This window comes from Pelobates fuscus, chromosome 1, assembly GCF_036172605.1.
Source record: "Pelobates fuscus isolate aPelFus1 chromosome 1, aPelFus1.pri, whole genome shotgun sequence".
NCBI classification, from domain to species: Eukaryota; Metazoa; Chordata; class Amphibia; order Anura; family Pelobatidae; genus Pelobates; species Pelobates fuscus.
In genome coordinates, this window is record NC_086317.1 from 32,827,079 (window position 1) to 32,851,885 (window position 24,807).

The 24,807-nt window shown below is 41.3% G+C and overlaps 1 protein-coding gene across 1 annotated transcript; it reads right to left on the reverse strand.

Moving 5' to 3' along the window:
* Window positions 1–1,821: 1,821 nt before the first annotated feature.
* On the reverse strand, window positions 1,822–22,070 carry CHAF1B (chromatin assembly factor 1 subunit B). Its single transcript, XM_063447388.1, has 14 exons — window positions 21,415–22,070; window positions 19,666–19,789; window positions 19,429–19,561; window positions 19,112–19,229; window positions 18,860–18,963; window positions 16,614–16,710; window positions 15,408–15,492; window positions 13,295–13,388; window positions 12,753–12,822; window positions 6,726–6,814; window positions 4,524–4,692; window positions 3,586–4,029; window positions 3,320–3,414; window positions 1,822–2,666 (listed from the first exon to the last, which is right to left on the reverse strand). Exons 2-14 carry the CDS (start codon window positions 19,786–19,788, stop codon window positions 2,536–2,538), a joined length of 1,752 nt encoding a protein of 583 aa, XP_063303458.1. The 5' UTR covers window position 19,789; window positions 21,415–22,070; the 3' UTR covers window positions 1,822–2,535.
* Between the last annotated feature and the right edge of the window lie 2,737 nt (window positions 22,071–24,807).

Consider the following 24,807-nt stretch of genomic DNA (forward strand, 5'->3'; position numbering starts at 1 on the left):
CGGACCGGATCCCCCAGACAGATAGCCCGTGTGTCTCACCCTTGAATGTCCTGTCCTTCCTTATCGGGACAAGAAAGAAGACTGGGGGTAGGTTTTGCGGCTCTGCTTCTTATAGGGAAGTGGGGAGGGTCCTTTTTAATCAAGATGCTTGTTTAATGTCTTGTCCACAGGGAGGAGCAAACCCCATGAGTTACTGCCACCATATGACAGAAAAATAAATGTATATAGATCCCAGGAATTTGGGTTACCTTCTTTCTGTTTACTCTATGAGGGACCCTACCTAGGTGTTTTAATTGGTGTCTTAATCGGGACCAGCCTATCGTATCGGTTAGGACTTAGACTTGTGTAAATTTCATGTTCTTTACTACCATACGTGGTTCCCAGACATCCATGATTGTTATACCCCTCTATCAACAGTATGTGCTTCTAGTACTCCTAATTAGATGTTTATTGTCAGTTTAACACTGACTTCACTCCTATATTGACCAGATAGTTACTGCAAATACAGACAGTTTTTTCTACATACCTAAGGGTATGTTTGGAGGATGGTGTCAGTGACTATTTGCTACTTTTCTATTTGGTAACACATTGTTGCACACAACTATCAGTAGCTGTTACTCAATATCAGGTCACGACTATTATTTCTATCCTATTGATGTGGTTATCACACCTGACTTCATCAATATTTTCATATAATATGGGATGATCCTAATTTATTTTGTATACTACTGAGTATTTCCTTTTTCTCAAATAATTTTTTATCTTTTGGGAGTTTATTTTATATTCTCCCTATCCCCCAAGAGGGACCAATGAAGTTTATTTATTATTTTCAGTTCTTTTTACGCTCCATGATTTAGCAACTTTTGGCTTCACACTTTACGGAGCATTACTATCCAGGGTATAGGGACTGTTTGGTGGGAGCACTGTTTAGTTAACCTATCTTCAGCCTGAACTTTATATACTATTACTACTCAGGGTCATGCCCTTTATACCAGTCAACCACTACACCCTCGATGAGTGACCATTCTGAGCACTCATTGCGGCTGTACCATTTCCTTGCTTTTGAACTAAGATTACACAAAAAAAATTACTCCGTTTTGTACTCGGCCATACTACCAACAAAAATAACTAAACTCACCTTAAAAGTATTTATGTAAAGCCGGCAAATACAAAATCAGACTTTTTTTTAATTTATATTTTATTTATTTTTTAAACAAACATGTTTCAAATCAGAAGTGAACTTAATAGTCATGTTCAACATTTAAGTCAAATTTACAATTTCCAATTATTTTTATCTTGACAGGTGTGTGTATATAACACTAAAAATACATATTAAAACAAGTGCATCAAACTACCAACAGCAGGTGAGACTCCCTGCACCCACCATTTCTGCTCCAAAACAAACAAAAAAACAGCTGAAAAGTTGTAGTGACAACCAAAAAAAACAAAAATTAGGCAAACATTCAAATTAACCAGAATTTAAAAACTTGATTGCCAACTCATTCGAACACGCTCTTTAATGATTCTGGCAAATATGGAAATACTGCAATTCAGGTTACTGTGAAAAGTGCAGGACATGTCATATAAACCATAGACTCACCAACAGACATAGCAGGGGTGTGCAAATTAATTTCTATTGGTGGCCATCAGATGATTAAACAGCTAATTGCACCATTGTGCTAAATGTATACAAGGTTTAGTAGAACTTCCATAAGTTAGTAACCTGTTTTGTAGGAGCAAACCTGCCCGGGAAGTGAGGATACTTTTAAACAAAGTTTATTTGCAATGGGAATCAAACCTCCAAAAAAAAAAAAAAAAAAAAATGAATGGATTTCAGACTCTGAAACAGCTTGTTGGGTGACAAGATTCCAAAAAATGAAATACAACCCAGGTATCCAATAGGCTACGTAATCCTACACAGAGACAGAGAACTATGATATGCTGGCTCTAAGTTAGTCAATAACCTTACCCACTCCCATACCTGGACAAAAAGACAAGGGAAAGATGGTGCAAAATATTATATAAGGAGACTGAAAAATTATACATATATAATAAAATGTGTCACTGGGCAGTGTACAAGAATGGAGATAAAATGGTAAAAGTGTTTTTCAGTCCTGTCTCTGGTTATTTGCCAGTGATTTTACAAGTAAAGAGCCCAAATATCCTGTGTCCTTGGATAATGCTAATCTTCCTCTTGTGTTGAACATAAGGTTATTGGCAGAAGGGCATACACTCTCCGTTTCCAAGCAGGCAATATTGCACGCAAAGACTTGAGTAAAACAATATCAGCAGAGGATATGTAAACAGTAAAACATTTAACTTGGTTATGTAACCTTTATATTCCAAATCGGTGTGATGACCAAATCATTGGAGACTCACATGTAAGAAAGGCACCTGACAGGCTCTCCTGGTATTGGAGGACAATCTCTAGCTATCTCCTGAAAGAAGAACGGTGGCAATACAACACCATGGAGCAGTGTCTGCATTAAATCAGAAAGATCTAGATAGGAAGCAGACAAGTTAGTCAATTATGTATTATTGCCCAGTGGTTACTGCTTTCCCAGAACAGTCTCCACTTTCGTCAACAGGAAGACAAGGGGATGTAGACCTTTTACGTTTCGATTCTGGAGGTTTACAACTTTTTTCATCGCCAGATAAATTACTTTCTGAAGAGCAAAAAAAAAAAAAAGTTAGCATAACAAGCAATGGGAATATCGAAAAACAAATCAAATTGTAACATACATAGAAACCAGAATAAGTCCACATTAGCACTCATATGTTTAGAGATCCTGCGATGTCAGCAAGTCTCTCTGGAACAATGAGAATTTTTTCACACTAGTCCCTCAAAGATCAGTAACAGTTCAAAATATTATAAATCTTTTGGGCAACATCTACGTAGTAAGCTATTTCTGCAAATACTGAGAATTGGGTTCAGGAGGGTAGTGCCATTCCAAAATCTGAGGCTCATTTGGTAAGTGGAACCTTCAGATAGTGTGTCTACTCATGTAGATATATTTCACAGTACAGCATGAATAGGCTCTAAGACAGAAGGCTTTAACTAACTTTTCATAGTTATGATAAAAAAATAAAAAAAAATATGGTCAATTCCTAATGGGTAAAAAAAAAAAAAAGTTTTTCATGAGATTCTAGTAATCTCCATTTTTCACATTCAAATGCTGTTCCTGCCTTTCACTGCAAAAATTACCTAGATAACCTCTTTGTTTCTCTGCACTTAAAGCTCACAGAGCAATCTACAGGTAAAGGATAGAAGATAAAGTTCCCAACGTGGACATATCGAAATATAGAACACGACACTTACCAACAGCGGCATCTCCCGCTGGAGGAGATTTTGTAGTAGGACTGTTTGGTTTGGGATTGGTAACGTTTGACTTCACAGAAATTAGGCTGATTCTCCTTTGGAAAAGAAGATGCAACATTTAAAGAACATATGACATTCCTAAATAAACAAACATCTAAAATCCCAGAAGATAGATCCAGTATACAACGTCTGGAATTAAGAGTCTCTTCCAGGTATGGGAAGTATCTACCTACAGATGACTTTCCAAAATGTTTAACTGTGATTACCTTGGGGAGGGGGTGGTAGGTTTGTTTGTAGGTTTGCTCCAGGCTTCCAGAGTATTAAGAACAATCCTCCTGGGTGGTGCTGCTCTGCTGCCTTGTCCATTCTTCTTGTCGTCAGACGTGGGAGTGGAGGGGATAATTTTAATACTAACCGGAGTGGACACCAGTTCTTTACTAGCAGATGGAGCTGTAGGTTTAATAGCAATAGGAGTGGAAGGATTGGACTGCTCTGCTGGCTTGCTTGTTGGAGTCGTTTCTGTTGGACGTACAACAGCAGGAGAAGATAACCTTTTCACTTTTTTCTTCAACTTCTTTTCCATTGCTGGAGTCTTCAGAACCAGCGCTGGTTTTTCTTTTAAAGGAATCCCAAGTTCCCCCTCATCAAAGGTAACAAAAGAGCAGTAGCCATCTGTGGACGATATGGATAGGAAGGTCCCATCCTTGGACCTGTAACAAGCAACACAAAAGGGGAAAAACTAATTATTAAAAAGGTACGGACAGCAACAGGACCGTCATTCATTCCAACATGACAAACTGGAAACAAAATTAGAAGAGCAAAACAAAACTGAATGGTAAATATAGAAACAGCTTTCTTGGGTGAAAGGCTCAATATTGGGGAAATTTAGACATTGGATTTTTTTTCAAAGTAGATTATTTACAAAATTACACGGATGATAGAACTAGCGACGCGCACAGGGAAAGCAAACTATATATGCACTCTGTGCCATGTAACTGCAGAGTCTAAAAAGCTTTCACCAAAACAACAAGAAACTCCTTGACTTTAACATTACAAGAAGGTGCACATTATACAGTCAGACTGGTTTGCCGACTACCTATAATCTGGCTGCACCATCAGCAGTTGACATACCACTTTTGGAACAAACGCTTTGTGAACTTCATTTACCTAGACTCTAAAAGTTAACAGGTTTTATTAATCTCACCATGAAAGGTCACTCAGCGTATGATAATGAATGCCTGATACGTATGCAAAGGGGAACAGCTGTTGCGTGTCATAAAAAAGCACTGCGTCTTCTGAGGCCACCGCAAACACCATGCGGTACGGCTGATTAATAAGACCTGGAGGTGGCGCCGATGTCTGTTCAGAGTCATCTGTGTGAAGAAAGGAAAGGACAATATGGCAGAATAAGCAAACGCATAAACAAAGCAATCACTTCCATTAAAGGACCACTATAGTGCCAGGAAAACATACTCGTTTTCCTGGCACTATAGTGCCCTGAAGGTGCCCCCACCCTCAGGGACCCCCTCCCGCTGGGCTCTGGGGAGAGGAAAGGGGTTAAAACTTACCTTTCTCCAGCGCCGGGCGGGGAGCTCTTCTCCTCCGATCCTCCTCCTCTCCTCCCATTCGGCTGAATGCGCACGCGTGGCAAGAGCTGCGCGCGCATTCAGCCGGTCTCATAGGAAAGCATTATCAATGCTTTCCTAGGGACGCTTGCGTGCTCTCACTGTGATTTTCACAGTGAGAATCACGCAAGCGCCTCTAGCGGCTGTCAATGAGACAGCCACTAGAGGATTTGAGGGCTGGATTAACCCATTTATAAGCATAGCAGTTTCTCTGAAACTGCTATGTTTATAAAAAAATGGGTTAACCCTAGCTGGACCTGGCACCCAGACCACTTCATTAAGCTGAAGTGGTCTGAGTGCCTAGAGTGGTCCTTTAAGCACTTTGCACAGTGGAACATTTTAAAAATGGATCTTTATTAAATTCTCTTAAATATAAATATTCTTTCACCTACATTTACGCAGCAACTGATTAAGGAAAAAAAAAAAGCAAGACTGCTATGGCACTTTGTCCCAATCATGACTTGCAATGCTATTTTGTAGGCTGCAGAAAAGTATAAAATGGATATTCCAAGTCCCTATGCTCATTGTATAATTTCCAGGGCAAGGAGGTTCCAACTGTTATTTACTAAAATCATTGCAGCCAACCCCTCTCTCAAACATTTCAGGAAGAAACTTATACTGGAACACTTCCCCTTCGGCCTAAAATACTATAACACAATGCGTTAAAAATTGTACAACCACAATTTATAGATGTAAATAACGTGCTTTAATTTGATCATACGTGGTTTCCCCTGCACAGTGAGACTTAAATAACAACTATAAATAACAGGCGTGTGCTCAAGCCAGAGGCTCCTTTAACGCCTTCAGGACTGGACTGTTTTTGCGATGTTGTATGTTAACGACCAGGCCTTTTTTTACACTTTTGTGGAGTTTGTGTTTAGCTGTAATTTTCCGCTCTCTCATTTACTGTTCCCTTACAAATTATATATATTTTTTCAGGACAAAAAAGGGCTCTCTTTACATACTATTATTTATATAATCTCATGTAATTTAATTTAAAAAATAAAATAAAATAAAATATGGTGAAAAATTGAAAACAAACGTTTTTTGACTTTTGCTTGAAAAATCTTTTACTTAGCTACAAAAGCTAATAAAAAACCCTGCTAAATAGATTCAAAAGGGCTCTAGAGAAATTCTTGGGATGATATGGGTCACAAAATAACGACTGTCACTAGATTCAGGATTGTTGTCAACTTTGGAGTTTTAGTTCATGAAGAGCTGGGGCCTCAAAAATTAAATTATTCACCCTTTCTAGAGTGCTGCAGTGGCAGGCGAAAGAGCCAGAGAGTGACGCCCCTGTTTTACTGTTTTGAATCACTAATATTTGTGTTCAGGGAAGTCTCCCGAGTAAAACACAACCCCTCCCCCCCATGTACAAGTTTTAGGGTGTCATAGAAAGTTTCAGGGTAAAATACAGTGCTAGCAAATTAAATTCTCTGGACTTTCGGCCTGGGTTGTCAGGCAGGTCCCTCAAATTGCAATCAATAAAATTACTTAATTATGTAAAAATATTACATAAATACCCACGTAGAATTTAAATATATATGTAATTTTGTATATGGACATGTCTATTTCGCATTAATTTTATTTATATATATATATATATACACACACACACACACACACACACACACAATTTCATTCTAAGTATTTTGAGAGAAAATAGAAAAAGCCTGAAATGAATTATTCTACTCGCCAGAACAAATACAATAAGCTGTAATATTTATAGTGTCCCTTTAAATGTTCTGGATCATTAACAAGATGGACAATAACAGACATACCTTTCACTGTTTGCCTCAGCTCAAAAAAGACTGGACAACAACGGACAGCAAGGGTGGCCTTTGCTGGGCAGGGAAGGTGAGCAATTGGCCTGAGGAGAAACAATGTTAATAAATGAGCTGAAATAATAGTAAATATAATGAAGAACAGAGTTGAAGTCATTGTGTTAATTGTCATATGTACAACCTAAGGGCCAAGTTGATACTGACGGTCTTCTGCCTACAACACAAAGCACAGTGTCTATTTGCATCACAAACAAATCATGGTGATCAAGATCTCCTCACGTAAACTGGCGCTCTGTGTGTCCACAATAAAATGACAAAGCAACCGATGCTTATGAAACCGTTTTTAAGACGCTCTAACGTAAGGATGAACGGGTATCTTATGTGTCAAGGTATGTGCAAAGATAGAATTTGTCTGCACCGGAGCACAGGGAATAAAAATCCCAAACAAAAAGTCTGGTCTCGCTCAGATAAAACTAGATAGAGCCGTTTCAGCCCTTCCCTCTTTTGCACTATGCGATGGAACAACATGCCAGAATTGAAAAAATGAGGGTGGCCGAATCAATCAAGAAGGACAGAGCAGGGGGTAACCCTAGTAGTGAGTATGAAACAAGGAAAGGAGGATCTGTCCTGTGAGGTGTATCATCAAATATGATATAGAAAACAGTTAAAAATAACCTTTATTAAAAATAGGGTAAGAATGGAGAAAACTTAACGAAAAAGATAAAGGAAAGTATGGTAAGACACACTAAGATAAGAGAAAAGTGTGTCAAGCCAAAGCTAAATGCTGATAAATTTGGGTACTAATGCCCTACTGACGCCTTAATGGCAGTGCACTGCTCCTGCAATATATGGTCTATGAGCTGGTTGCAAATGCAAATGGGATTCTAATAGTAGGTATGTAACAATACTACAATACCCAAAGAAACAAATCTGTCAAGCAACAATAAGGAGTACAGTAGTAAATGTATCGTGGTGGCAATATTAATGACACAAAATACCGATACCCTACAATCACTGAATATGTCCGAGAATAAATCTCTTTCGGAGAGCAGTAATGTGATACAGTAACAGAGAAGTGTCACAGGTCAATCTCCAGTCATGAGCAATAACCGGCTACGTACATGGTATAAGGGAGACAAGTGATACTAGGTGCGATATTGTGGTACAGATATCATAAAGTATCCAAATATATATAAGTCTAACTGGATGTACTGACCGGCCATGTAAAGGAGACAAAAGTTACTGGGTATCGATATGGTAAAGGGAAAGGGAGGGGCCGTCATCTAACTAAAAAAACGTCAGATAAAAGCGCATTTCCCATAGGGTGCAAACATAGATACCCATATAGAGAGAAGTCCCTACTCTTAGAAGATAATTGCCACCGTCGGGCAGGTAGTAGCGGTAACTCAATATAGCATGCCTCTCGTCTAAACCATTAAGTCCTGAACATCCACCTCGTCAATCAATATGTGATAATCTTAAGAGATGAGGCAGAAAAGGTAGAATGGTGCCTTCATGGGCACCAGGTACAGTAAAGTGGTAGGAGAGAAGCCGCAAGAGAGGAGGGTATATAATTCGTGTTTGCGCTAGAGATTCCCGTAAGAGAGTAAATGGTACCCTGAGAGATGCACAGGGTTCCTGTGCACTCGGATGGCTAGTAACCGTCCCGTATGGATAGGAGTACCCAGGTTGCTACCTGATAATGCGGCCAAAGTGAGTAGTGCTCGTAAACCGGGAGGTAAAAAATATGTCCGAGGAGTGAGGGTAACCTGTTGAGGAAACGGGTAAGTGTCAGACCCGAAGCCAATGGTAGGTGTCACACTCCAACCAGACGCGCGTTTCGCCTTTGTTAAGAGGCTCATCAGGGGGAAAGGACTTCCCTGATTCGTCAAGTTTATAAAGCCCGCTCGCGGGCCTCATTGGTTCCCGCATAAGTCATGGGGAGGGGCCAAAAATACGGTGGTCATGAGGGCACAAAATAGTGCTCTTTGCAAAAATTCGTCATAAATGACTATACATACTTCATTAATCAATGGAGGAATATTTACCAATGATTTACCCTAGGGTTAATGGTGTTTCAAGATTATGTGGTAAAGGTCAAAAATAAATAAACATGATCCATACGAGTTAATAGAATTACCTCATGATAAGTCAAAAAAATGACGACTGATAATGGATCCTAATGTCATAATAGCAGGACCTCATAGGAGGTCAGAGAACATACTTAGAGGTGAACCATAAGCCATGTATTTAATGGCAAAAACTAGTCATAGGTCAAAAGAAATGACGATACGTAGTAAGCCCAGTTGGGCTCGGGTCACTGATAGATAGTGTAATTGAAAACTCCATGGGTTCGTAGGTGAAGGATACGGACCAATAGATAAAATAGACATGATAGAGAATGAACTCCCGATAGTATGATAGTACATAGGGGAGTAAAGGGAATCAGCATGGGTCATAGGTCAATGAACTGTCCATGACCAGATGACACACTGCAATTGGATTTAATAGAGTATACAAAATTGGAAAAACTGAATTGAGCTAATAGGGTGAACCTATTGGTCGTAGTAAGGTGGAAGGGTCCCATATGTACACGGTCTTAGTGTATGAATGGTGTATAATTAAATTCCTCATTCAAACCGAGAGGAGACAGTGTCTTGAAGGAAAAAATCCATTGGGACTCCTTGCGTAACAATGCCTTGTTGAAGTCGTCCTTTCTGGGATTTGAAAGTAATGTCTCAATACCTTGGAATTTGAGAGTGTCAGGTTTGCCCTTGTGGAAGTTTTGAACATGTCTTGCCACTGGGGTAGGTGTCACCTTGTTGTTAATGGATGTCACATGCTGTAGTATTCTCCACCTAAATTGTTGGAACGTCTTCCCAATATACTGGATACCACAGCTACAGGTAATCAGATAGATAATTCTAGTAGTGCTGCAGTTTACCAGAGCATTTGTCTCTACGGTGGTATGAGTTTGGGTAGATGTAGTAAACTTAGAGGGTAGAATATACTGGCAGGCCTTGCAGTGTCCACATCTAAACGTCCCTTTAGTCTCTGTTAGTCAGTTCGTGACTGGTAGAGGGGATGCTAGATGACTCTGGACAAGTTGGTCTTGGAGATTACAAGGTCTGCGTGCTGTTAGCGAAGGATAATCCGGTAACAGTTTAGAGAGTACAGGGTTGTGGAGGAGTATTGGCCAATTCGCTTTCAAAATCTTGGACATAGGTCCCCATCCCTGATCATAGGTGGCAATACAGCGTGGGGCCTTAAGTTCTTGTCTTCGTGTGGTCGGAGATAGAGTGGCTTCTCTATCCAGCAGGCAGACCCGATGGAAGGCCCTTTTCAATACTCGATTAGGGTAGCCAAGTTCCCTAAAGCGTGATCTTAGGATTTGACATTCTGTATGGAAAGTTTGGTCTACCGAGCAGTTTCGTCTGGCCCGCAAATACTGGCCATAGGGGATAGAGGCCTTCAGTTTGAACGGGTGGTGACTGTCCCAGTGTAGAAGGCTATTTGTAGAAGTAGCCTTCCTGAACAATTCCGTATGGATGGTACCATCTAATTGTAACAAAATCTTGAGGTCTAGAAAGACCAATTCATGTTCGTCAATGACATAGGTTAACTTGAGATTAATGTCATTGTTGTTAAGGGACTTGACAAAATCCTGGAACACAGGGACGGATCCTGACCACATAATTAGCAGATCATCTATGTACCTGTGCCAACTTAAAACAAATTCACGGAAATGGTCAAACTGTGATGTGGGGACGATGCACTGCTCCCACCATCCCAAGAATAAGTTGGCATAGGTGGGTGCACAGGCCGTCCCCATGGCTGTCCCAGAGATCTGTAGATAGTATTGGCCGTTAAAGAAAGTAATTATGGGTTAATATAAACTCAAGTAAGGCTAGAATGAAGTCAGTCTGAGGGTTACTGTAAGCAGTGTTCTCCAAGAAGAACCTGCATGCCTTTAGGCCTTTATCGTGGGGGATATTCGTGTATAATGCGACTACATCGAGACTAGCTAGCTGAGTATACATGTCTTGTAGTTTCAGCAAGGTTGATTTTGTGTCCTGTAAGTAGGATGGCAATTTTTCCACCATAGGATGAAGAATTCTCTCAATAAATTTACTGGGAGATTCTGTTAGACAATTGTTACCCGACACAATGGGCCTGCCGGGGGGGGGGAGGGGAAGTCCCTTTGTGTATCTTCGGCAGGCAGTAGAATGTCGCTATGGTGGGATTTTTGTGTGGTAAGAGAAAACGAAATTCGTCTTTATTAATGATTAGTTCATTCAAGGCATCGTTAAGGAGTTTGTCCAGCTCATCTGCAAAAATCTTAGTGGGGTCCGAAGGGAGAACCCTATAGTGTAGTGGGTCATCAAGGTGTGACATGCACATCGCGATGTACTCAGGGCGGTTCATCAGCACGATGTTCCCACCCTTGTCGGCTGGTTTAATAATTATCTCTGTGTTTCTGGAGATCTTTTAGGGCTTTTCGTTCCATAAAGCTTAAGTTACTAGTGACAGAGATTCGGTTAGGTGTGGATTCCAGTTCTTTTAGTGACATCTGGACGAAAAGGTCAACGTGAGGTGAATCAGCAAAGTTAGGTGTAAAATAACTCGAGGGTTTGAAATCCGTGAGTGGTCTTAAAAGATCACTTTCAACCAGGAGAGTGTCTAACGTTTTTGAAAATTCATAATCCTGTAACGAAAGACCCATTTCATTGGCCATTACTAGATCTTTTTTGGCATGAAATATATTCAAAGCTAATTTTCGGCCAAACAAATTAAGATCCTTGGACCAAGTACATTTGTTGCAACTGGGGGTGGGTACAAAGGAGAGACCACGGTTTAGTAAAGTAAGATGGTGTTTATCTAATGGAAAGTCAGATAGATTTATGACTTTCTTGGGGGCTATTGCCTCGAGGTGCGACTCTGGTTTTTGTATGCCCAGCGGTCCCTGTCTCTCAGGCGACCCCGTTGTTGTCGCGGCTGATCCTGGTCTAAAAAAAGAGTTTGGAGAGGGATTAGTGGAGGTCTGAGGATTGGCAATATCCGTAGATATTGGAATATCCAAAAATGAGACTGTTTTGTCCAGATTTTTTAGTATACTTTTGTTATTACTGTTCAGAGCGGAACTAGTATCTCTTGGGCGGTCACTGTTGCGATTAAACAGGGATCTTCGTCTCCTTTGGGGTGGTTGGTCTTGGTCGGACCAATCAGTTTCGCCTGAGGAGGAGCCCTGATAATTATTGCACCGCCTGGGATACTTTGTGGATTGCCTGAAAATGTTGCCACGTTTAAAGTCCTTGAAGTCCCGCTGAAACTTGTTATGTTTCTTAACTTTTACATGGTGTCTGAAGTTGTTAATATTTTGTTGTAGTTTGTTTTCCATTTGTACATAAAGAGCGTCGGTTTTATAGTTTTTTTATCCCAACAATGTCATTTTTGAGTTTAGAGTTAATTACTTCAAAATTTGTAGCTTCCAGTCTGACCAGAAAATCCATTAGTCTGGAGGAGCAGTCAAGTAGGATAGAATTCCATTTGCTTAACTGCTCATCCGTCTGGATCTTATCTGGCAGCAATATCTCTGGACGGAGTCCTCTGGGGACCAATTTCTGTTCTAGGTATTGTTTTAGACTGGTCAATTCCCAGAAACTTCTAATTTGGTCCTGGTAGGTTTTTTGGATGCTAAAAAAAAGCAGTGTTAATGTTATTACTGGTCACATCATTGGAGTTTAGGGGATTAATAGAAAAAAAACATTGGTGATTTCGTCATGACCTAGGTTATGGTCACCTAATCGGTCTAGGAGGTCAGTCATTTAAAAAATTATATTTGTATGCTACCGTATATGAAATGATACTCGATAACTGTTGTATCTAGGTATGGTGACCAAATATTTGTGTGAAGAGGCCAATTGGTATTAAAACCTGGAGAGAATGGAAAAAATTAGGGTGGCCGAATCAATCAAGAAGGACAGAGGTCAGAATTGACAGAGAACATAAAAATACTCAACTGACCTCTTGAGGCTTTTCCTTGAGAAAACATATGTGGTGTTAACCAAGGCGTCTCCAGATTCCACACAGCCAGCTGAAATACAAACAACAAAATTAGAATGGGTTAAGAGAAAAAACAAAAAAAACAATGAATTCCATCATGAAAATGGCTCCCAAAAAGAGTTTGAGGATAAAACCATTTAATGATCGTTTGAAGTTGGTGCATCCTAGGACCTGTTACACTATAACCACGGTTTCGCTGATGTGGTTATGGTAGATCACATCTATCTTTGAGGCAATAAAAAAAAAAAATCACTTTTGTTACTGGAGACTATTTTCTAGTCTGTCTGAATGTGTATACCTTCAAATATGTCTATATAAGAAACAATCACCTCATAAGTCAAGAACCACACACGGCAGGAAACCAAACATTGACATAAAAAAAAAAAAATGCACACTTTGATAGAGAATATATACATGTTTTAATTCAAACATGAAACCATTGACCATTCTGCACAAGTGGAGATAGAAGAGGCTCAAATTGTCAAGCAGAATGTGTATCTCACCTGGTGTAAGGAGCAAGGAACCATCAGGTGTAAATGTTGGTCTCCTGAAAAATGACTTCATGCTGTCATCATGAAATATCCGATAACTTTTAAACTGCAGGATACAAATACAAAATTAATGAAATGGGAAGTTTAAAACAACATCCACAAATCACTGAAGGATTTTGAAAGCATTTTGATTACAGAAACACAAGTGATTGGCAGCGGGATCTGAAGTACTCAAACAGTCAAGCTCTCTTACAAATTACATTTCTATTAACAAAGTAACATCAGATTATATGTTGTGTAAATTATTTTACCTAGTAGAAAATTGAGAGGTTTCCAATACATTGATGGCTACCCTTGACACTGCAGATGCATATGTTCTAAAACGATGCACAGCCAGCATATTTTTTGCTAGGTGCCCTTGCACTTATCTAAACTACCCTTACTACTAAACGATCTTGGACCAATGGTGTGATGTTGCCTTAACCAATATCGATAATACAGATTACGCAATAAAAGCATGTAGACACTGTTTATATTTCAATCAAGCATATAATCAACTGCAAAAGAAAAGTGCTTCTCCTGATGAAAAAAAACCAAAAAAAACCCACAATAAAAAGCCCCCACAACATAGCCTTTGTAAGTATTGAAACATTTCATATGGATAAGAAAGTGAAATGTTCCTCACGTTGGGAAAAAAAATAAAAAAATATGATATTGATGGCAGTTATACCTTTGGATTAAAAGAACAGAGAGATCAGTTATCTACTTTTAAAGAAACACTACGGGCTAATAGGTTGTTTCAGCTCAATGAAGTGGTCTGGGTGCCATGTACCCCCTGTTCAGCAGGAACAGCAATGCTTTCATCGCAGGGTTAAGCTGCCTCTAGTGGCTGTCATAGTAAAGCTACACTATATCAGATGGTCTCAGAGAGACTAATTGGCACATCATGGAGAATTGAGCCGCATGAGCACTAGCCTTTAAATGCTTTCCAATGTGAAAACTATTGATTGGCTGAGACCATGGATCTTGATGATCTCAGACACAGAGCCGGAGCTACACACCGGAGACCAGGGCTGTGAAGGAGAAATGGTAAGTAAAACTACTTTTATAACAAGGGGAGTGGTGGTCCGGTCACTTAAAAAGATGCCTATGGTACTACAGCGTTAGGAATACACATTTGTATTCATACCGCTTCAATGTACAATATAAAAAAAAAAAAAAAAAAACACACACAAGAGTGACGGAATTAAAGGGACACTCCAGGCACCCAGACCACTTCTGCCCATTGGAGTGGTCTGGGTGTCAACTCCCACTACCCTTAACCCTGCAAGTGTAATTATCGCAGGTTTTTTTATTTTTTATAAACTGCAATAATTACCTTGCAGGGTTAACTCCACCTCTAGTGGCTGTCTAATAGACGGGCACTTCCTGGACTATAACACAGAAAATTTTCAATGCTTTCCTATGGAGAGCTCTAATGCGCAGGCGCGGCATTAGGTCTCCCCGGCCGGCGGGACCAGTCTCACCGACCGGCCAACGTAATGAAGAGGAGGACCAAAGGAAGCAGCGACGTGGGACATGTCACTGCCTCTGGTAAGTCACTGAAGGGGTTTTTACCCCTTCAGCAACCAGGGGTTGGGAGGTGGGAGGGAGAGGGGACCTGCAGTGCCAGGAAAACAGATTATTTTCCTGGCTCTGGAGAGTCCCTTTAAGAAATCTGCAGCTCTGTCTGTTGACTGTCACATGACAATCTCTTCCTGTTCACTGTATGGAAACCCAGGTTGATGACTGGTCTCAATAAGTCAGGGACACTTTAAAAATCAAATTCTCTGATCAACAAAAGATTCTATAAAAACAGTCAAACCATGAGATCCTCTACGTCCAGAAAGCGGAATATAGATAAAGAAAGCTCTGTTCAAACCAGAAAATAGAATAGGGGCTAATTATAACAAACAGCTGGAAAATCAGTTAATGGATTCTATATTTCTCTTACAACTACTCTTTATAAATAACTCCCAAAGTATGCCTAGAGTGATAGAGGTCTTCTGCATTTGAAGTCAAAATTACAAATATTACAAACAATAAGAATCAATGTGAAAGGAGCAAAGTAAGACAAGCTACATACCTCCCCTTCTGGTTGTGCTGTTGAGGCCATCTTGCTAACATTATACGCCACGCGCTTGGTCTCTGTTCTATAGACTCTCATAACACTAAAAATTGAAGGGAAAATGCACAAATTATGCAATAATAATTATACATCAATAAAAAACAAAGATAAACAAGTATATAAGGTTTCTAAAATCTGAAGTGTCTTGATAAATATTTAACTTAGCAGCACCTTATGAGTGTATTAGCTCAAAAACAACAACACTGTTTGATACCTCAATAAACCTTGACATACGTGGAGTACAGAGTGAACACAGGAGACGCTGCAGAATTCTGCCATGTGTGGCCATATTTTGCTTTTGATGAAATGTCATTACATCACAGGGATATTGCTGTCTTTCTTGCATCAAGTCAAAGAAAATAGAGAGAAAAACATCTATTGGATATTCCTTAATATGCTTTAGTGAGATGTTTTAAGAGCCAACACACTGAATTATCTCCATTAAAGGAACACTATAGTCACCTAAATTACTTTAGCTAAATAAAACAGTTTTAGTATATAGATCATTCCCCTGCAATTTCACTGCTCAATTCACTGTCATTTAGGAGTTAAATCACTTTGTTTCTGTTTATGCAGCCCTAGTCACACCTCCCCTGGCTATGATTGACAGAGCCTGCATGAAAAAAAACTGGTTTCACTTTCAAACAGATGTAATTTACCTTAAATAACTGTATCTCAATCTCTAAATTGAACTGTAATCACATACAGGAGGCTCTTGCAGGGTCTAGCAAGCTATTAACATAGCAGGGGATAAGAAAATCTTAAACAGATCTTGCAATAAAAAAGCCTAAATAGGGCTCTCTTTACAGGAAGTGTTTATGGAAGGCTGTGCAAGTCATATGCAGGGAGGTGTGACTAGGGTTCATAAACAAAGGGATTTATCTCCTAAATGGTAGAGGACTTAGCAGTGAGGCTGCAGGGGCATGTTCTATACACCAAAACTGCTTAATTAAGCTAAAGTTGTTCAGGTGACTATAGTGTCCCTTTAACGTTGCAGTGCTCTTTATATTGTACAACTTAGACATCTAAGATTTTAAGAGACTTTCACCTATTCTAGTAAAAAAAAAAAAAAAACATTTCTTTAAAAAAGAGGATAATAATATTGGTAGGGCAAGAGATGTTCAGAGTCAAGTGTCTATTTATCTGTTCCCAGGAAGTACTTACCGATCACAGCTTAGAGTGGCAATATACTGCCCCAATGGGTCCCAGGTTATCCCCTGTACATAGCTTTTGTGTTCATTAAATATAGAGATCTTCTGACCTGGGAAGAGAACCAGTCATATCAGTGGGCTGGAGTTTAAGGATCGTGTACGGAGTCAGTGCTAGATCCACTGGAGATTAAACAAGCAGCAATCCAGGGATAATGTTCTAAATGTGGAGCTAATGGAAACCAGTGAAATATTCCACCAGATAGCTACACGTACAGAACTTTACAGAATTCCTCACCATACATAAAACAATTTGTATTTATCTTTAAAGCTTTGTCCAAACTCTGCCGTACAAACACATGCTAAAGACTTATGATATAGAAAAGCTTTAAAAATGCGGATCTCTGTGAGTCAAGATTGAGCAACTCGAACACAAATAAAATATTCAGCTAGAATACAATAACAGTCAAAAATACAACATACTTCATTTCATTTCCACTTTAACACAGTATCTGACATTGAAATATTCAGTTCTGGAGTACTGTATGTGCAAAAGATATAAAGGTGTCCATGGAAACAAAGCATATTCTACAAAATGTCAATTGAAGAATAAAAGTTACTTATCAGAACGTTTCAATATAATTAAAGCTTGGGCTCTTAGCACATGTTGATCAATACTAGTATAGAATAAACCTATAGCGTTACTTGCACGTTTGGTTTCCTAACGTTATAGTATCCCTTTCCAGCCATGCGGCCCCCATGCCGAAAGGGTTAAGAACCCTTTTAACATTCACCTTAATTCCAATGCCGTGGACCCAGAGACGGAGCACTGTCTCCGTTTCCTCCTCCAGCAACGTAACAGAGATGAAAAGCCTAATGAGCTTGCACGGTAAGAGACACATGCATTAGGCCTTTTCCCATAGGATAGTACTGAATCAATGCTTTCCTATGGGGATTTTGAACATGCTAGACGTCCAATGTCATTAAACTCCATGAAAATGCAAGATGCACCTCTATTAGCTGTCTGGGAGCCAACCACTAGAGGCAATCTTAAACCTGTACATTGCAGGGTTAAGGGGACAGGAACCCTGCACACAGACCACTTCAATGAGATGAAGTGGTCTGAGTGCCTATAATATCCAGTTAAGGATTACTTGGACCCTGAAGCACCTGACTATAAGCGTGTGGCAGAGAAGACATTAGTTGGCTTGTTTAGTAATTGGGGTAAGAAAAAGTTGCCATTTCCAACATTAAAAAAGAAAAAACTAAAGAATGGGATCCCGAGACACAATGTCCAGGATCCACGGCTTGGATATATCAGAGTAAACTATTACTGATAAAAACCATAAGTTTATTAAGACATCATAGACATAAAAAATAATAAATAAATAACACACACCCAAATAGAGGAAAAAAATAAATAAACACCCCAAAAAACTAAAATGCTTAAAATAAATGGTGCAGTGATTTTAAAAAATTAGGCTTATTATTATGATATTTAAAAATCACTGCACCATTTATTTTAAGCACTTTAGTTTTTTTGGGTGTTTATTTATTTTCATGGGGAATCTCAGCCAAAATTTCTATTTATAATCTAGCAAGGATGCAGCCTGATTTATGATTTTACCAGCTATGTATAGGACTAGCAGTGGTTAGTTTTTTTCACTTATGGATGTAACAGCATGATAGGGACTCGTTTCCTGAGAACTGTTTATTAGTGCCTATTACTATCCACTCTGCATATCCTGAGGCTTTACTAGAATTGGGATTTAATGCTCTATATGCTCCACTTATGATATTACAGTGTATGATATTATTCCTTATAGCTTTAGAATGGACTATAGATTAGGGAGGTTTATCTAGATGATACTATAGGCTTTGTTTTATGTGCCTTAGTTGCCATTTAGGAGTAATTTACCTCTCTTTTTCCTTTTCTCCCATACATTCTGGCTCTCCCTTCCTAGCAATTTGAGCTATTATTTTTTCCTCATTTTGGGTATTTGGGTGTGTGTTTTTTTATTTATATTTATTATTTTTTATGTCTATGATGTCTTAATAAACTTATGGTTTTTATCAGTAATAGTTTACTCTGATATATCCAAGCCGTGGATCCTGGACATTGTGTCTCAGGATCCCATTCTTTTGTTTTTTCTTTTCAAGTCTAGATATAGGGTTATCCCCTTCTATTGAATATTTTCAGGACACACTTTTCTAGTCCCTGTTTCTCAGTGCTATTTCTGTCTTCTTCATTTCCAACATTACCTTTATTGACATCCCACATAATTGCTGTATTATCCACAGATGCTGATGCCAAAAAGTTACTGTCTTGTGTCCAGCAGATATCATACACGTCTTCCAAGTGTCCCCTGGATATCACAATAGTCATAGTTTCAGAAAATGTAAATAAATCAAAATGTCAGATCAATAAGCAATTACGAAGATATATACTGGTCTTTCATGATATTCTGGTCATGATATTGCAGTAGGACTCAATGACGTAGTGCAGACAGATACCTCAGTGTTTTTACCACACTCCAGTTCTCCTTGTTAAGTTCACCCTCATTATCCTCTTGAAAAGGAGTTGGCTCTGGTTCTTTATTTTCATTAATTTTCCATAATAATATTGCAGCATCTGCAAAACCAAGACAGCAACATTATATTGAAACCCTTGGAAATTTTTATTTATTTTTTTTAAATGGGATTTAACAAGCACAAATCATTCTACAACCTTCTACGGACAGTTATACTAAAAGGAGCAACAATTCCCACAAATAGAAATTATTTATTGCCAAGCTGCTAGGTGACGCACAGGTAACACTAGGAGGACTTACCGTCACCTCCAGAAGCCAAGAATTCTCCATTTGGGGAAAATCGAACCACATTGACAGCTTTGGTATGCCGAACGAGGCTGGCTAGAAACTCGACCACTGCTTTACCATCCATCTCTTTATCTATTTTCCACAACTAGCAAAGAAAATATATTGGAGGCAAGAAAGTGATACATCAATACAGCTGAACATAACATGATACAAAAATGTGCAAATCCACATCAGCCCCAAGAGACTTACTCGTACTGCTGTGTCAACGCCTGCAGAGGCCATTCTGTTCACTTTGTCAGTGCCATGCTGGAAGTCTACGCTGTACACTGGCTCTCTGTTGTGCCACGCAATCTCACATGTAACAACCTTCATTCTGCAAAGCAATAATTCTCGTCAATCAAAGCAGCAGCATGCCCTACACAGTACAATGGCTGATATCATTGACACTTGCTAAATGAAAAGGTAAATTTTATCCGTTAGAATAAAAGGGACGATATGTGGCAGATCTTGAAATGCTACCCTTTAAGGATCTACAAGATTAACAGAGTTAAAACTCAAATCAGATCAAACATTATAAATGGTTATACACATTTGTCAATTGACATGAAGAATGATTATTCATGTAACTAAAAATTGTTGTAGCGCCAGCCTATCCATTGTGCATTTTTATTCCCACCGATTGCAGTTACCATGCTTCCTTTGTGTACGTCTGTGTTGCACTAGCTGGCAATTCAAATATAAGGATTTATCTTGTAGCCTGAACATGGCTGTGTGATTGGATCTGGCTGCTGGCTTGCAGTGCTAGTACACTAGTCAGTGTATGCTGGGATCTGGTTCGCAGTGCTAGGAGTCTGCTTGCTGTCCTGGTCAGTGTATATAGTGGGAGTCTGCTTGCTGTCCTGGTCAGTGTATATAGTGGGAGTCTGCTTGCTGTCCTGGTCAGTGTATATAGTGGGAGTCTGCTTGCTGTCCTGGTCAGTGTATATAGTGGGAGTCTGCTTGCTGTCCTGGTCAGTGTATATAGTGGGAGTCTGCTTGCTGTCCTGGTCAGTGTATATAGTGGGAGTCTGCTTGCTGTCCTGGTCAGTGTATATAGTGGGAGTCTGCTTGCTGTCCTGGTCAGTGTATATAGTGGGAGTCTGCTTGCTGTCCTGGTCAGTGTATATAGTGGGAGTCTGCTTGCTGTCCTGGTCAGTGTATATAGTGGGAGTCTGCTTGCTGTCCTGGTCAGTGTATATAGTGGGAGTCTGCTTGCTGTCCTGGTCAGTGTATATAGTGGGAGTCTGCTTGCTGTCCTGGTCAGTGTATATAGTGGGAGTCTGCTTGCTGTCCTGGTCAGTGTATATAGTGGGAGTCTGCTTGCTGTCCTGGTCAGTGTATATAGTGGGAGTCTGCTTGCTGTCCTGGTCAGTGTATATAGTGGGAGTCTGCTTGCTGTCCTGGTCAGTGTATATAGTGGGAGTCTGCTTGCTGTCCTGGTCAGTGTATATAGTGGGAGTCTGCTTGCTGTCCTGGTCAGTGTATATAGTGGGAGTCTGCTTGCTGTCCTGGTCAGTGTATATAGTGGGAGTCTGCTTGCTGTCCTGGTCAGTGTATATAGTGGGAGTCTGCTTGCTGTCCTGGTCAGTGTATATAGTGGGAGTCTGCTTGCTGTCCTGGTCAGTGTATATAGTGGGAGTCTGCTTGCTGTCCTGGTCAGTGTATATAGTGGGAGTCTGCTTGCTGTCCTGGTCAGTGTATATAGTGGGAGTCTGCTTGCTGTCCTGGTCAGTATATAGTGGGAGTCTGCTTGCTGTCCTGGTCAGTATATAGTGGGAGTCTGCTTGCTGTCCTGGTCAGTATAAAGTGGGAGTCTGCTTGCTGTCCTGGTGAGTATAAAGTGGGAGTCTGCTTGCTGTCCTGGTGAGTATATGCTGGGATGTGGCTCGCAGCGCTGGGAGTTACCTTGCTGTCCTGGTGAGTATATGCTGGGATGTGGCTCGCAGCGCTGGGAGTTACCTTGCTGTCCTGGTCAGTATATGCTGGGATGTGGCTCGCAGCGCTGGGAGTTACCTTGCTGTCCTGGTCAGTATATGCTGGGATGTGGCTCGCAGCGCTGGGAGTTACCTTGCTGTCCTGGTCAGTATATGCTGGGATGTGGCTCGCAGCGCTGGGAGTTACCTTGCTGTCCTGGTCAGTATATGCTGGGATGTGGCTCGCAGTGTTGGGAGTTACCTTGCTGTCCTGGTCAGTATATGCTGGGATGTGGCTCGCAGTGTTGGGAGTTACCTTGCTGTCCTGGTCAGTATATGCTGGGATGTGGCTCGCAGCGCTGGGAGTTACCTTGCTGTCCTGGTCAGTATATGCTGGGATGTGGCTCGCAGTGTTGGGAGTTACCTTGCTGTCCTGGTCAGTATATGCTGGGATGTGGCTCGCAGCGCTGGGAGTTACCTTGCTGTCCTGGTCAGTATATGCTGGGATGTGGCTCGCAGTGTTGGGAGTTACCTTGCTGTCCTGGTCAGTATATGCTGGGATGTGGCTCGCAGTGCTGGGAGTTACCTTGCTGTCCTGGTCAGTATATGCTGGGATGTGGCTCGCAGTGCTAGGAGTTTGCTTGTTGTCTCGCTCTTAGTCTCCGCTGTCTGAAGGGATCTTTCCCGCGCGCGCCCTAATCCAATCAGCAGAAACCGGTGTTCTGGTCACCTAATGCGCATGCGCGAACTCCACACTGCGCCTGCGCCTGGAGCCACAAGAGGTAGGGGATATAACGGGCCAGTGCGCACCAGCGGGCAGGGAGATCACATAAGCCGAACATTCATCCGATCTCCCTGCCCCAGACTGCGCACGCGCCTACCCAGCCAGGCCAGCCTCGTGCACGGACACTACGCATGCGCACTCATAGGTATAGAGATCCGATGGCCATTTGTTCTTCTAAGAAATCTCCCACCTCTGAGTGCGCACGCGCGGTGTCTGAGCAACTGCATCCTGACATCTATCAGCTAAGCCGCGCTCCCAACACTCTCAGCCATCCGGGGGGAGGGGGGTCTGTGCTGTATTGGGGGGTTTGTGCTGTATTGGGGGGACTGCAGTATGTCTGTTATGCCATTTAATTCTAACCATTATATTTTTGTGTGTGTCACAACTCTGACAAGCATGCCCTCCTATGGGTCACGAAGTACATAAAGAGGAATGAAGACGCCCACGTTTGAGGCTCGCGTCCAGGGTGGATTATTGAAGTGCTATCTGACACGTGACAAGTTTCTCCTGCACGGCGACTTCAACATTGTGTACTGTGATCAGAGGTAGGTTACCTTAGGCAGTCCACATGCTGTGAATTAGATCTTTGCCAGCATTATGAGAGGTGTAGTCCAAAACATCTGGAATACCGAATGCGTATGAATGAAAAGTATGGTGTGTGTGAATGGTCAGTAACAAGAGTTGAAGCCTTGACGTGGCGTTACTGCTCACATGTGTATCCATGTGCCAATTCAACCAATGTGAGTCACTGTAATACTTATAACGTAACCAAAAGTACTGTGATTGTGGACAATGAAACGCCTGTATCACCTACACACTGTTTACACTGTGTCCATATCCCATAAACACTGCTTACGCTGCGACCGTATCTCCTATACACTGCTTACACTGTGACCGTATCTCCTATACACTGCTCATACTGTGACCGTATCTCCTATACACTGCTCATACTGTGACCGTATCTCCTATACACTGCTCATACTGTGACCGTATCTCCTATACACTGCTCATACTGTGACCGTATCTCCTATACACTGCTCATACTGTGACCGTATCTCCTATACACTGCTCATACTGAGACCGTATCTCCTATACACTGCTTGCTCTGCGACCGTATCTCCTATACACTACTTGCTCTGCGACCGTATCTCCTAAACACTGCTTGCTCTGCGACCGTATCTCCTATACACTGCTTACGCTGCGACCGTATCTCCTATACACTGCTTACGCTGCGACCGTATCTCCTATACACTGCTTACGCTGCGACCGTATCTCCTATACACTGCTTACGCTGCGACCGTATCTCCTATACACTGCTTACGCTGCGACTGTATCTCCTATACACTGCTTACGCTGCGACCGTATCTCCTATACACTGCTTACGCTGCGACCGTATCTCCTATACACTGCTTACGCTGCGACCGTATCTCCTATACACTGCTTACGCTGCGACCGTATCTCCTATACACTGCTTACGCTGCGACCGTATCGCCTATACACTGTGACCGTATCCCATAAACACTGATTACACTGTGACCGTATCTCCTATACACTGCTTACACTGTGACCGTATCTCCTATACACTGCTTACACTGTGACCGTATCCCATAAACACTGATTACACTGTGACCGTATTGTGGTGGAATCTCGGTAAAAATAAATTTAGTAGGCCGAGATTGCCACGTGGTATGTGCACGTGCATATGCTGATGTATCGGTCGGTTGGTTGCACGTGGCAACGATACAATCAGTAGTGTAAGGAGCATGTGCAGGAATACAGGATATACGAGTATTCCCCTCCTCCATTGTGCTGGGCAAGCCATGTGGTCAAACATTAGGAATGGAATTTAGTCTCTATCCTGTTGATTGGTTAAGAGTACGTGTAGGTGGAACTGATTATAGGAGGAGCTATATGTCTATATAAGGTGCCTACACTGTACGATCAGGGCTCAGATTTGAGCTGGTTTTGGTGACATTAGTCCCTCTGAGTCCCGGTCGGTGAATCGAATAAAGATCTCTTCCTTCCTGAAGAAACCTGTGTCCATATCTCTGTGCTTGGCTTCCGTCAGTTTCTCCGGTATCATTTGGTGCATTGGCCGGGAATCTCATCGTTCCACGGTAGCTGAGAAACAGAGGCGTGAGACGGTCTATCTTTGCCCACGCTCTCTACGGCTGCACCCCTGAACTTTTGCGTGGACCTCCCTTCTTCTCGGCGCCACTGGTCTGTTGTCCAGGAGATCATCGGCCTCTACGTAGTAAGTGCTGGGGTGCCCCCGTCGATGAGTGTGAACTCAGGTTCAGGAACGAGGAGGTAAGACGACTACTGTTTTAGACGGTGGACCCACTAGGGGTATTGGATACCGATTGTGCGGTAGGCCCATAAGGGGTTTGTATTGTGTATGGAATTGGCCCCCTCAGTAGAGGGAAGGAGCGAAGGCACACCGCTCGTAATTAAACGCCCTGTAGTCAGCCCGTTTAATCTTGGTTTGGAGTCAGGCTGGGTCCTGTGTAAATAGCCCAAGCCGGACACTGGTGTCTTGTCTAGACTAGCGTATCTAGGGTGTATATTTTGTTCGCTAGGTCGGAGGGACCAGGAGACTAAGCGGAGCCTGTTGTGTATTCTGTCCGCTAGATCTCAACCTATCTTGGCCCTCTA